At 40.0% G+C, this 14741-nt stretch overlaps 1 protein-coding gene across 1 annotated transcript in view; it reads left to right on the top strand.

The window, feature by feature from the left end:
- The first annotated feature begins 1442 nt into the window (after nt 1–1442).
- ezrb (ezrin b) overlaps nt 1443–14741 on the top strand; it is a 33905-nt gene continuing 20606 nt past the window's right edge. The window contains exons 1-2 of the mRNA XM_080513771.1: nt 1443–1645; nt 10073–10156. Of these exons, the coding sequence (XP_080369897.1) occupies nt 1634–1645; nt 10073–10156 (96 nt within the window). The 5' untranslated portion in view covers nt 1443–1633. The remainder of the gene's footprint in view (nt 1646–10072; nt 10157–14741) is intronic.

Here is a 14741-nt window from a genome sequence, read left to right as displayed (position 1 = left end):
ACTGTGTTTGCGCCTGAGCGCAGCTTCTTGCCGGGGTACAGCAAGTTCGCTGTTTTTTTTTAAAATTTTGATTAAAAAAAAAAAAAAATCCTTTAACGTGTTTATTATAAAGGTAAAAACGCACAGGGCGCTGGCAGGAGGCGTCACACTGCGTGAGGTGCGGGATTACTGACGGTTGAAGGTGTCAGAATGAAAGCCTGGAAACAGAGACGGGTGGAGACGACAAATTCATCATAGGCGGGAGAGAATGTTAGGCACCAAACACAACCTGAGTGCCTGAATCATTCAGACACGTCAAGATAGGACAGGAAGGAAGAACATCCGGTGTTATAATTCAAAATAAAATCCTTCTTTGCCCCTATTTTTAGCTGAGGAGAAAGATTCAGCGCATAAAAGGACATGAGTCATTTATAAAGAAATGTGTTTGACATGAAAGGAGAAAAAAACTAAGTGAGTCGGATTTAGACCAAACAAGCAAGTTGTCTGTCATCCGTTAACCCTGATCAACTGTTGAATCTATAGATATTCACAGTAATAAAGTAACCTAGTCATATATATTGTGGGATGATTATACACATAGTGCCACTTTAACTCTGTAACTGGTGACTGAGCATATTCATTTACTTCAACATTTCTTGTAAACCAACTTCTAAGTTAACTAAAATCTTATAGTAAATGCTTACTTTGCTCACATGCAGCTAATTTGTACAGTCAGTAAAATTTGAGGCAGTTTTTGCAACTCATCACACATAATAATGAATGTGCACTCAATCAAGGTCTTCATACCAAGTCCATGAAAATGTGTTTAATCGAGAAACAATTTGAAGACGATAATCACCATGTGTGTCAATCACCTATGTCCATGTTGCAGACTGAGATTGGCTCTAGTATAGCAGTGTAGAAGATCAATTGATGATGGATTTCTTCATAAAGCCTGTTGGCTCATCTTAATCTCCAAATAGTGCAAGTGATGTGCAGAAACAAATGTTTTTATAGAATAGAATTAGCTTATTATGGTTACTTTTAATGAACCAAAAAAAGCTAGCAGTGACCAGATGTGGTTATTTGCCATATAAGGTGTTAAATGCACAAACTTAATGCAATAGAAAAGGACAAACCATATAAAATATGATTAAAAAAGAATGAAACGATTTCAAAATAAAGTGGGATTAAAGTGAAAAATAGTAAACAGATTGCTTTGACCATACACTGTCATTTTCCAGTTGCTAAATGTAGATTTTATTTTGCTCCTGTTTTAAAAATAAAAGTGAGACTTTAGTGTGGGCAGCTCTTATGTTGAAGGCCGGGGCCGGCCCCTCGTGTTCTGCGAGTGACTTGTCGGTCGGTCGTCCGTAAGTTGCGGGTTTCGGCGGTGATTCATGCTGATGACTGTCGCTCGCAGGAGTGTCGAGCTGCTCTCAGCCGCTTTAAGAGAGGCAGAAGTGGCTGAAACTCGTTTCTCCTCTTTTCTCTCTCTTCAGGAAGGCGCACCGAGGAGCGCACACGGACGCGCGGAGACACGCTCAGATCAGCTTTCTTCTCTGGAAAAAAGAAAGAAAAACAATTTTTTACCCCCTCATTATAAATATTATTTAACAGCTCCTCGCACAGAGCCAGGAAAAAAGACGGAAAAATGCCCAAAGCGGTAAGTACACATTTGATTTATTCATCTTTATTACGCATAGCTTTGTCAAGACACCTGGAACGATTATAGCTTCCTGGAACCAGAGTATTATTCTGTATTTGGCCATTTATTAATCAAAACCTCAAGAATTATTCACAGTTATGGTAGTACATTAATATTATAATGATAGAACTTTATATTTAAAAAAAATCTAATTTAAGCCCAGAAACATTGAAAATCAGTACAGACCTTGATTATGAATGGATTTGTTGAGATCTGTTGCGTAGTGTTTCGTGTTTTCACAAAAAAAAAAGAAAAAAAAAAAGATCTCGAAAATTTCGGTGATTGAGTAACATACCAAGCTATACGCGGAGCTTGAAAAACCACAAATCACTTCCAGTTTTCACTGCTTATTCATGTCATTGAAATGTTAAATAAGGGTCTGCGTTAAAGGGAAATGCCACTCAAGTCACATGTCCATCATGTATCCTGAGGGTGTCCCACATTTATGGGAACATTTTGCACCATAGAAGTCATTGGACATTTACTCTTGAACATATTCATGAAAAGAAAAGTGGTGTGTTTACGTTGTTGGTGGATATCGTCACAGATTCAGATCATATAGAGCAGAGGTTCTTAAAGTGATCAAGGATGAGTCCTGACAGAGCTTCAATCACATTGCTCTGCTTTTATAGACTCTAATATAATGTTTTTCACCATATAAGAGATTATTGTTGGGATCCATAATCAATAGAAAGCAAATAGCTGCTCTGAATTAGAAATCTCTGGGAGAGCTTGATATAAAGTCTGCAACCGTCATAACAGTTATTCAGTTTAATGCACATTTAACATTTTTAATCATCATTCTGTTACACAAACAATAAATTCAGCTAGAAAAAGTGACTCTTGATCAGATAATTAATAAGTTTGTGACTTGCTTGTTCCATTTTATTAACAATCATGCTGGGGAAATTCATCTCCCCGACCTGCAGATTTCCCAGACGCTTGTGGCTCTCTGGCGCCCCCTATGGTTGCCTTGCTCCACACTTTAATAAACACTTTTTGGGATTAACTAAATCTGTGCTGTGCCAGTTAGCTTCTTTTGAATTGTAATATCTGGCAGGTCTTTGTATATAATTTGCAACGGTCATAGTGTTTATTGTTTTTGCACTAAAACATTTTTTTATATATTTTAGTGATCATTTCATCTCTTAATTAATTCACTTCTAAAAATGTGAAGCAAGTAAAACCTTTTTTTATCCTCTACTTGCTTCCTTTTGGTCAAAAGGCATTTCCCTGACCGCTCAAATTCTTCTGGATGCTGAAGCTCTCATGAACAATCTGACCTCATGTTATAACTAATCAATATCTTCTGGGGTTAATGCAGATGTTGGATATATAAATTTTGGGCTCTTAAAGTCTTTTTTGAAACGTCTGTGTTTTGTTTTCATTTCATCAGGCTGTATTTTTAGTTTGACTGAGGTGCTCCTGGCTCATGATGCCCCACCCCGTCTATGTAACTCACATCTCTCTCTCACTGGTTGGAAATTTCTAGTAGGCACGTGTATTCGAGTCCACTTGAGTCTACTTCATATGGAAAGAGCGAGAACCAGCTTCTGCTTTTTGCATTGAGGTCATGATGGAAACATGAGTTGCTGCCGAACAGAGTGGTATTGTGATAACAATGACTGAAGCCTTGATCGGCGTCATAAAGTGTGTTGTGGGTTTGTTTAGAAAAGGCCTCGGGGTTGTCATGAGCGCCGCTGTGGAAGTGACATCATGGACGTCTGATAGCAGCATCAACTCATTGCATGCATTTTCCACAAACAAAACACACTTTTTCCTTTACAGCCACCTCAGCCCGTTTTGGTGAATGACTTGAGCTCTGTGACGAAAGTCTGTTTTAATGAAGCCAGCTTCTTAATGTTGGTTTAATCCTGCAGGTGCTGACTCTCACTTCTCACATAGGGTAGATATGTAAAGAAGGCTTGTGTGAAAACGCTGAAATTGCATTAGTGCTTGAAAAGTGTGATGAAGCACATCGGGTCTGGAGGCAGAAACATGTGGGCGAGCAGAGCAGGGAGGTGTGATGTGAAGGAAGCAGCACTCTACATGCACAGCGCCAACGATCCTCTGTTTTGATTCTCACCTTCATTTCAAGTAGCTTGTTTTCAGTTGAAAATGCACAAATGCTCAATAATAATTAAGTAAATCGTCACGTATGAGATGTTGAAACATTTATAAACGTGCAGTAGAAAAATGTCTGAAGCAATGAATCGATAACTCTTTGAAATATATGTGGCTAAAATTGCTTGATTTTTCCCACTTGTCCTCCTGTTATTTATGGTCTAGCTATCCCACTGAGAGTCACGATAGCTGGAAGCTTTCCCAGCTCACACAGCATCAGACATTAGTCATGAAAAGATGTACAGTAACTAATGATAAAAGCTGATGTGTTTGACTTACTTTGCAGCAATACATATCCATAATTCCTTCAAAAATCGTATTTTACTTGAAATGTCTAACAATCTTACTTTGCATATGTTTTTGATTGGATCTTAAATCGAACTGTTCATCAGTTTGATTCCAGATAATGAATATAATTATAAAAATGTACAATATCACTGGCACGGAAATTTTAAAGACGACCGCAAAGTTTCAGCTTTCTATATATTGTATATTTTATTCTAGATTTTTTTTCATCCAAGGTAGAAATCATATGTTCTGAATATTAGAGGTCGCTCCTGTGTCTGTAGCTGCAGTCTTCCTAAGAAGCACATAGGAAAGAGAATTAAAGTGTCACTTTCCTCTCAGATCTGGTCAAACTTGTGACTGGCACAGGAGCCTTCAGGAAGTCTGAGATGTGACGACTCGAATGTTTGGCCTCTTATCGAATATTCCAACACTGTGTGTTTGGAAAGTAGATACTCCCTTATTTAAATACAAAACAACCAGAGTTGGGGAGTTTGGATCAGGTTGGAGGAGCAGTGAAGTCTCCAGTGTTGACGCTGGTGTGACTCAGGTTTCACCTGCATCAATGACACATTGTCACAGGTAAACGATAGCGCTCCTTGGCTCTCCCACAATCCTGCATTCTCCCGCAGTCACAGCCCGTGACACAAGCCACACAAGGCGTGGCCGCCATCAACATGGATGGGTGTTTCCTCTTCATGGTCAATTTCCATTGTTAGTTTGTTCTTTTAATCATAGATAACCCAATCGAACCTGCAACACCCTGAAGGTGTGATTCACCAATGGGAGCTGACTTCATGTCTTTGAACGATCGTTCTCAACCCTTTAAATAAATCTCTGCCTCTACCAACATCACGTATCGCGCAGGATGTGTCGGGGCGATTGGAGCAACAACCACATTAAGTTAAACGTTTGGCTGCTGATACTGCTAACTATGCTGGGTAGTCACGCTGGCTAGTTTGACTTTGTTTGAGCTCTTATCCGTCTGACACGGTTCACCAGCACACATGACCTCGCAAAAAGCACTTCCACCTAAGTTTGGTGAAGTTGACGGCGACAGGAAGTTGTTACGTTGAGTTAACTGACAAAACGCTAACTTCCAGAGGAGTGTACGCTCCTCTGGAAGCAGCAGCTTTTAAGTTCCAATGTGGTCAGTGAAGGCTGTAATTAAAGACTTCAAATGTAATATTCACTTATATTACGTTAAATCGTCATCTTACATATTAGATTAAACAGAGGAACATCCGCTACAACAAGATACTGTATATATTTCTAACCCTATTTCAGAGAATCTGTCATTCCATGCCCCCCCCCCCCCCCCCCCCCACACACACACACACACACACACCTTAACAAATCAAAGCATGCACTCAACATGAGAATATAAGGGAGTATCATTTTTGAGCACAAGCCTACAAAATAAGCATAGTAAATAAGTCATTAAGCTACCTGCCTACAAAGCTTTTTTTTTTTTTTTTTACACCATCCTTCTTGTATGGCCACTTTGGACTTTTATGGCCCTTTTGTTGTCTGAGAAATCACCATAGCAACTCCTCTGCGTAACACACCCCGCTAAAGCCATGCAAACTATGCAGAGGGTTAAATATTGAATAGTCTTCAGCGAAGAAAGCAGCATGGCCCAATTACAGTTTAACTACTGAGGTGAAGACTGACTTGACCTCACCACTGAGTAGTCTGAAGGAAAGTTACTCAGTTCATGATTGTCCAGAAAAGGGAAGGGTGGCCTGATGGGACACTATAGAGAGAGAGAGAGAGAGAGTCCTGGGAGGAAATAGCTTGAATGCTTGAGGAGGACTGGCTTGATTGATTAATTGACAGAATAGCACCTGACTTTACTAAGTACTAAGAGGATCACTAATTTTTACTCCAATAAAAGTTGAATAAAAATAAAATATAGTCTCTTACTCTTCATTGGGGCAATAATTGGAAAAGCATGTTACAGACAGTTATTGAAGGTTTTTTTTTTCCAAGACTGAGGTCAATGATATTGAAGTGCCCTCAATACGTTTTGCCATTTGTATTTTTTTACTTTGGTCGACACAGTAAGTGTTTGATCCAGACATTGTAGACTTGGCTCGTAGTGCTGCAACCACAACTTTAGCCAGAGTCCCTCATTCTCAAGGTTTAGACTAATCTGACTGTAAAAGCTGTTAACATGTAAGGGACCCCCCCCCCCCCCTTTTTTTTTTTTTTTTTTTAGCTTTTTAAGGCAGTAATTTGAAAATCCAGGTTCTTATTGCTGAGTTCACAAAATCTACATAATGATGTCAAAAATTGTGTTTACAGACAACATTTTATTAGACTTTTGGATGTATTTTCTGCCCCACCCCGGCTCTCACACATCATCCAGTTGCACCTGGCTCAGGCTCTCCCTCAGACCTGTTTTGACATTTCTCGTAACAGGACACTTGCGGAATGTTTTTTAAGGATATCTGAACTTCTGGTTACAAGTTTGCTGCCTTTCCTTCAAGGCCACCACTGCTCCCTGTTAAAAGTTTCAAATAGTGATACTATTATAATGACCAAATTTGCTCATATTTCACCAGTCTCCAAATTTAAAGGTCTTTCAATTGCATAAATATGTCACTAGATGTCTTTAGAAGAATAGATGCACAGTGTTTAGTGCCACTCTAGTGTTACATATGCAGAAAGGACTCATATTTATCACACACATTTTGTAACATTGACTATGTTACGAAATGTGCCACTATGCCACAGGCTGAAGACTGGAAACTGAGACAAACAGCTTTAGCACAGCGGCTGATCTGATAAGAACGGTGTCATTTAGTTTCCAGGCTTTATGTTTAACAGATAATTTTCTCTTCATATACCGGAAAAAGCTCCGCACCATTGGTTTTCTCACCTGACTCCCTAACAGAAAGCAAATCATTGTCCTTCCTCAAAAAAAAAAGAACGATAGAAATAGAGCTGATACCGCAGTGTTTCTGTGGACTGTTTGCACTTTGCACCATATACCGGCATCTGAACTGTAAATATGTAGCAAGAAGCATGGAGACTGCCTCAGCAAAGACTCGACACTCACCCTGACTCCCAGTCTCACTGTGGTATTTTCAACTTGCACAGTTAATGCAACACTAACACACAGACGAAGCCAATCAACTTTCGTTACATTTATGATTGTCTTCCAAAAGGATGACGAGGAGTTAATATTGTTATTTGTCAAGGAAATACACTTTAAAAACTCATGTTCAGGCATTAGCCTATTCCGTTCTATGTTAATCTATTTGATAATCACAAATCTGGACGTTCCAAAAAATGGGATTGATTCTGTCTATCAAACATTTTTCCAAAAAGTTCCTTTTTTGGACACAGTGAGAACACGTTTACTCCAGGAGCCATGGTACCACAGTGTAAATATGTAATAACTGGCACAGAGTCTGCACTAGCAGGCACTGGAAACCAGGAGAAATTGCTAGCTTCAGCAGTGACTTTATGCTAAGCTAAGCAAATAGTTGGAACCATCCAGCCATGTGTTCAATCTTCTGACCTCACCCTAAAGCAGAAAGTAAACCAGCTCCATCCAAAAGCGCTTTTTTTTGTTGTTGTTGTATTTCTGAGTCTTCACTACGTTTCCATAGTGCTTCTGTGTTGTTTCCTAGTGACCAGCACTTAGTACCACTAATGGAGAACTTTTAGGTGCTTTGTGTCATAATAGAAGATTAGTTTTGGAAACGGGGTCTTCACAGCTACAGTGATCAAGTCAGGTCCTACTGCACTGACCTGTGAGGCTGGGATATAAACAGTTAATGTGACCCCCCCCCCCCCCCCCGGACTTTCCTCTGACTGAATTTGCTCATTGTGGAACTCTGGGTCTTTGCCCGGTATATTTTTAGAAATACACGTCATGTTTTCTTTACCGCTGTGAATGGCCTTAGTTTATTGTGAGTTACCGTTGGAGAACTCAGTTTGAGATCAGATATCCCTCACTCAGTGGTTTCTGTTGGCTCCTCTGCTCTGCACATTCACATGTTCCATTCTCTACTGGTTTGGGTGTGTTTTTCTAGGTGCTCCCTCTTTGGCTGCTGTAAATATAGACCATTATGTTAGGAGAAGCATTCAAAACTGCCAGAGTTGCAAAACCATCTGTCAAACAAGTGAAATCCGACAAAGGAACTCTTAATAGAACAACTTTGGGGTCTCTTTTGGTAGGAAGGTTTTAAAGTAATCTGGCTCTATGAGGATGCAGAGGACGATAGGAAGGGAATGCTGGGGCTCTGCAGCTGAAAGGGGATCTTTGTTTTGCGGTGTAAAGTAAATGCAGGGTTTTCCCCTCCTTCCCCCGCTTTTTAGCAGTGAATTGGAGCTGGTATGAGCCGGTTAACCCTTTAAAACCAAACCTATTTTTTCAGGTTTCTGCTTGAAAATGATAAACATTTAAATTGTCTGTTGTCAATGTCTGTCAATGGGGTATCATCTGAAAACTGGCAAATGGCAAAATTGGAGTCCATGGTTTTCTTATGAAAAGATAAGCAGGTTTGAGGTCTTATTCACAAATCGATGGAAGAAGGATTGCATATTTGCAATCTGATGTTTGTAGTAGAGGTTTCCATCTGTGTCTCAATGGAACGGGTCCAATCTACACTCTAATTACAGCCACATGTCCTTGTGGGTCTCAGTGCATCCTTATTTGATTAACTTGATTTACTTTGCTGAAGTTTCAAGAGTTTTGAGGCTAAGTTAGTTGTCTTTGCTAACCTCACTTGACACCAGCAGACTCACGGTTGAATAAATATGGCATGTTGAATATTCACTGTCTAGACTACTGTGTTCTTATGACATCCTCAGCAGCACAGTGCTGAGGTGCTTCCCGAACCAAAGCTGCGGTTGGATTTGCCCTCGCTTTGGGATTTGCTCCTGTCAGTTACCGGCGCAGTCTGCATCTATCTTCATGGGAATCGGTGGAGCACTGAGTCATCGGTCGAGTCGCTGCCTCAGCCCAGACGTCCCTTTTCCAGTGGGCGTCATTGAATTTGTGCACAATGGAGAGGAGATGAAAGATGTCACTGGAGGCTTCTGTTCGCGGGCTTCCTCTCCTCACTGTGTCCACCAACCTCTTTGTATCACTTTCACTGGGCTTTAATATGTTCGGTCAATACCAGGAGGGTCTGTGTCATTTCATAACCCCCCGCAAATACCAGAGACATGTGACATCACACACACACACACACACACACACACACACACACACACACACACACACACACACACACACACACACACACACACACACACACACACACACACACACACACGCACACACACATATTCAGTACATCCATAACCTCAAAGCAGCCATTGTAAATATTTGTGCGTTGTTGTATGGCCTTTGCACGTTACTAACCAAACGTACAATGTACAATATTGTTTCTGTCCATTATGGGACACAGTTGACGTCAGTTTTTATTGTCTTGTGTGGCACGCCAGTCATACTGTTTGCAATGATTTTGTGCATTAATCATTGGGGTGGTTCCCTGTGAGTGGACATTAAGTCCTCTGCACATGAAGGTAGGTTTCATTTGGGTCTTTCTTTTTTGTGTACTCACAGGCCAGCCTGATCAGTCATTAACCACAGATCTGAATCACAGGCCTTATTTCTTTTTAATGGGGCTGAGTGACTTCAATCGAAACACCCAAAATTAAATGACTAGAGATCATGTATTATTTCCTTTCTCAATCATCCTCCTTGTTTAATCGTTGGACTTATGACTGAATACTTAAAACAGTAAAACCTCAGATTTGGAGTTCAGTTCAAACAGCCCGTCTGGCTCTGAGAAAGCAGCGCCCCATGTGTTTACTCTGCAAATACCCCCCCCCCACACCACCACCAACGACCCATATACATACTGCTCTGCTGTAGTTTACTATGCTTTACCTATGTTGACAGCTCTCTGAGTCTCGGTAAGTCATTGAACTCCTGTTTATTTTCTCCGACAGGTCAATGTTCGCGTCACCACCATGGACGCTGAGCTGGAGTTTGCCATCCAGCCCAGCACCACTGGGAAACAGCTGTTTGACCAGGTACAGAAAAAACCCCCAAAACAAAACACTTGCTATATTTATAGTCTCATCTCATGTCACATTTAGGGTCGCTGAAAACATAACCCCTGTGTCTGTTTCTCCTACATCCATGAATCTTATCTGAGGTCTTCCTGATCCCATCTTCACCTGCCCTCTCCAGCTTTTATCTCTGAACTCAACCTGCTGCTCATTCCCAAATAAAATCTCATCATCCACATCTCTACTCCCACCAACTCAGCCTCCCGTCTCTCTCTCAAACCCACACATCGTAGCATGCCTTACTCTTTCATTACTTAAATGCATACACTGCTGTGTAAAACCATTAGTAAAGTTTTAAGTGATATTATCTCAAAGGTTTTAAATTTCAAATTCAATAGAGGAGGCCGGCCCCTAACATACAGCCATCAAATAAAAGATTATTTCCAGCATAAAGACGAACTGGGGGTCTTAGAACTGATGGTGTAGCTCTTTTCTTATTTGTTTAAAGTGATAGAAAGGGACACAGATTATATCAAGCTTACATCCACAGACGGATGGACAGATGAATGTATAGGAAGATGCCTGTTGATGCCAAATACCCTGTTGTCTCAGCAGCATTTGATACGGTGGATCATTCAATCCTCCCGTCTCGATTAAAGAATTCCATTGGCATGCGAGGTACTGCACTCAAGTGGTCACAGACATTAAGCTGTGGTTCGGGAAACATTTCCTCCATTTAAATCAGGACAAAACAGAGTACATCCAATTTGGTGAAAATGTTCCTTTGCTTTCTGATTCTTTGTCCTCACAGAATCAGCACTTTGGTCACTGTGTGTGTTGTAAAGCGCTTCACAAATATTGTTGATTGATTGATTGATTGATTGATTGATCGATTGATTGATTGATTGATTGATTGATTGATTGATTGATTGATTGATTGATTGATTGGATAGATGGATGGCTGGTTACAATGACAGATGAATGTTGAATTGATAGATTAATGGATACATAGATAGATAGATAGATAGATAGATAGATAGATGGATGGAGGGAGGGAGGGAGGGAGGGAGGGAGGGAGGGATGGATGGATGGATGGATGGATGGATGGATAGATAGATAGATAGATAGATAGATAGATAGATAGATAGATAGATAGATAGATAGATAGATAGATATGGTAAATGGACGTGACTTATATAGTGCCTTTTCACTGAGAGCAGCCCCAAAGCGCTTTACATGATTCGTCACATTCACCCATTCACACATACATTCACACATGCAGCCTCCAACGGTGACACGCAAACAAAGATTGATTAGCTGGACAGACATCCTGTGTGAGGAGAAAGTGTCCTCCGTCATTATCCTCCCTCAAAAGCTCTTTCCATTCATCACATCCAGGTCTGGAAAGTTATCTCCGCCACAGATGAGATTACAGGAGCTTTTGGCCTCAAGAGTCCTGACCTGTCTGTGCGCTGTCTCAGTCTGTGTGTCCGTCCCTTTGGAGAGATCCAGGAGCGGTTTGTGGTGGTTTTCCCCGATGAATAATGGAAGTTAAACACCAGAAGTGAACAAGCAGAACTTGGCGTTCATCACGTTGATGGTTAGTGGCATCAGAGGCGTTTGATAAGAGTTACGCAGAAAAAAAAAGTGTTGCCACAATAAAAGCCTTCTTGTGGTTGCTGCTCTTGATTATTTATGATCATCAGTCCTGTTTTCCTATTATTTGGTGAAATCATGTTTTGACTGTACTTTTCAAATATATATTTTGCAAGTTGAAACATTATTTTCCTCCGTCACAGCTGATGAAGCCATGTAGGTTACTTCCTTTATTTTCTGCCTCTGTATTTTGATTTTGCGTGTTCCTCTCGCCATGAGGCTAAGCAATTTAGGGCCAGGTGACATGTCATCAGTGCGAGCATGTCAGTGACATTATGACAGCACCGGGGGAGGAAAGAATGATTTTTGTTTGAGCTTCTTCCTGTAAAACCTGTTTTTCAGCGGCAACTGTAGCACTTTGCATGTGGAGTGGCTGCATGTCAGGGGATTCAGACTTTATTTCAACAGAAACCATTTAAGCAAAGACATGTTTCAGTTCAATCGTGGACTTTGATATCCTTGAAAAGTCAACTATAGCAGCAGGTTTATTATTCAGAGAACGTCTATTTAGTTTTCTGTCTCTAATCAGGGAACAAGTGTCTTTCACCTTGACATATTTGACTAGACGTGTTTTCAGAGGTTTGTATTTTCAGCTTTGTTATTAGAAAGACCTCAGTATTTGAATGTCATACCTCTATTAATACACTATCAGGCAAGTGACTGTTTAGTAACATGTGTTTTCCTCAAACTAACTAATACTCAATTAACACTTTATTTTAAAATTGTATAAATTAGAGAATTAAATTTATAATTGGACTAAAGTGAAATTCTTCATTTGAATTAAAATATCTACTTTGTTTCTGACGGGAGAGTTTGACAGATAAAATAAATTCATGAAGCGGTGCAACACTGGACCATGAAATAATTAAATAGTGAAATAAAAAGGATGTACGGTTTTTTTACATCAAATGAATTGGTATTTTAATGAATTAATGACACATTTAATGATACATCTACATAATTAGATTCCAACTTAAATTCATTAATGACACATGTAGTTGATTATTTAATGGTATATTTATTTATTTAATTTTGGCACATTTAGTCCTCCATATACTTCAGTCCTACATTTGAATGTGTTAAATGCGAAACAGCTCCCTGATATCATTTATTAGACTCAGTAAATATTTTCCATATCAAGCGTGCACAAATACACACGCCATCAAATCAAGCCACAGTTTTGTATTTCGTCTCTGCCACAAAGTATATATTCCCATTGCTGTTGGTTGGTTGGCTGTTTGTTTGGTTTGTTTGTTGATCGTTTTGAACAGGATAACTCAAAAACTTGTGATCGGATTTTGATAAAAAAAAAAAAAAACGATTTTCAGAGGCTAACATATGGGTTTAGAGTTGTAAATGGATTGACTGTGACTGTGCTGTATCTGGTGCTATATGGATAAATACAATTTAATTGAAATTGAATAATGGGACAATGGAGAATCATATTCTCACTAAGGTCTCTGGGTGCCTTCTTTACGTTTTCAATTGATTTAATTATTTAGATGGATTTTTTTTATGACTCTCTCTTGAAAATATTACAAAAAGTAACTCAGACAGCCTAATGTCTTTTACCACATCAGGTTTGAATTTAGCTATTTCCAAGTATTTTTTGAGTTGACTTTAGGTGCTCCGCCTCAGATAATCACACACTCCCTGTGATAGTGTCTGACAGAGTTCAGTGCGCTATTTTCATGCAAAGATGTAATTTTCCAACTTGAGCATTGCGGAAACTCATATTAGCCTGACAAACGTGTCTGTGGTTCAAAGGCCATTTGCGGAGTCACATTAGCTGTCAAATGTGTTCAGCCTGGGATGAGTGGAGCGTCTGATGAGTGCACTCGTGGTCTGTTCGACAGGTTCTGTGGAAATGCTGAGTAACAGCAGTGCGCTCACTGCCGGAGCGAGTGTGAGGCCTGGTGTGGCCCGTGTGGCCGCCGCTGATCATAGCCTTAGTGCCTGTCATGCCACTCTCAGAGAGAAAAGCCTGCCACTCCCCGACACACCCTCACGCAGTTTCACTTCCATATGAATGCACACTGCGGCTCCTCCTTTCATTTGCTTTAACCTGAAGCTTCAGTTAAAAAAAAAAAAAAAAAAAGTGTTTAGGATGATGTACTCGTTCGATGTATTTGCATCAAGTTCAGCTTCCTCCATGTGCTTTGTCTTTTAATCAATGTGGCTTTAAAGGTTTATTTTTAAGTTCCAGTTTGATTCTTTCATTCATATTATGTCACCACTGAAAAGATTCAGCATACCAAACTGCCATAACTATAACTCATTACATCATTTAGGATATCTAAAAAGCTCAAAAAGCACCAAAAACCAGAGAAATGGGGCTTTTATATGTGTATCCTAGCTAATGCAGGGGCATGTCTAGACACTCTGGGGGCCACAGCCAGAAGCACTGAGGACGCCTCAGTGTTGGTAAATGTGCAATGAGGAAAAGTATCAACCAGAACAAAATGACTTAAATTAAATGAATTCATTTAAAGGAGCATCAGTCCTTTAAATGCTCATTGAGTCCTCATTAAGGCCCTTTAATTATAGCCCTTTTGGTTGTCGCTGACCATTCTGAAGGAGCTCAGTGAGAAATTACGAATAAAATAAAAAAGTGGACGCATGCAATACAACCTATTTACTTCTGGCGAAAAGAAGTTTGCGAGAGCTGCTGATGCATGAAACAAATGAGAGAAAGACTTTTAGAATCTCGACAGAGTAAACGAATTGGTATATTCACCTTTACTAATTTCTTATCAACGACTGCATACCTTCACCATCTCGACTGAAAGCAGTGCAACAATGTCTTGAACTCCATCCAAGTTGAGATAGTGTGTCTGACAGGTGCCAGGGGGCAAAATGTGTCCATGTAGTCACACAACCCACATGACAAAGCTGCTTTCAAAAGCCTTCAAAAGCCAACCTCCTTCATATCTGTGCAGTCGTATTGTAG

The sequence above is a fragment of the Blennius ocellaris genome (assembly GCF_963422515.1).
Source record: "Blennius ocellaris genome assembly, chromosome: 18".
NCBI lineage: Eukaryota > Metazoa > Chordata > Actinopteri > Blenniiformes > Blenniidae > Blennius > Blennius ocellaris.
Note: the sequence above shows the minus strand (reverse complement) of the source record. Positions and strands in the feature narration are given on the sequence as shown.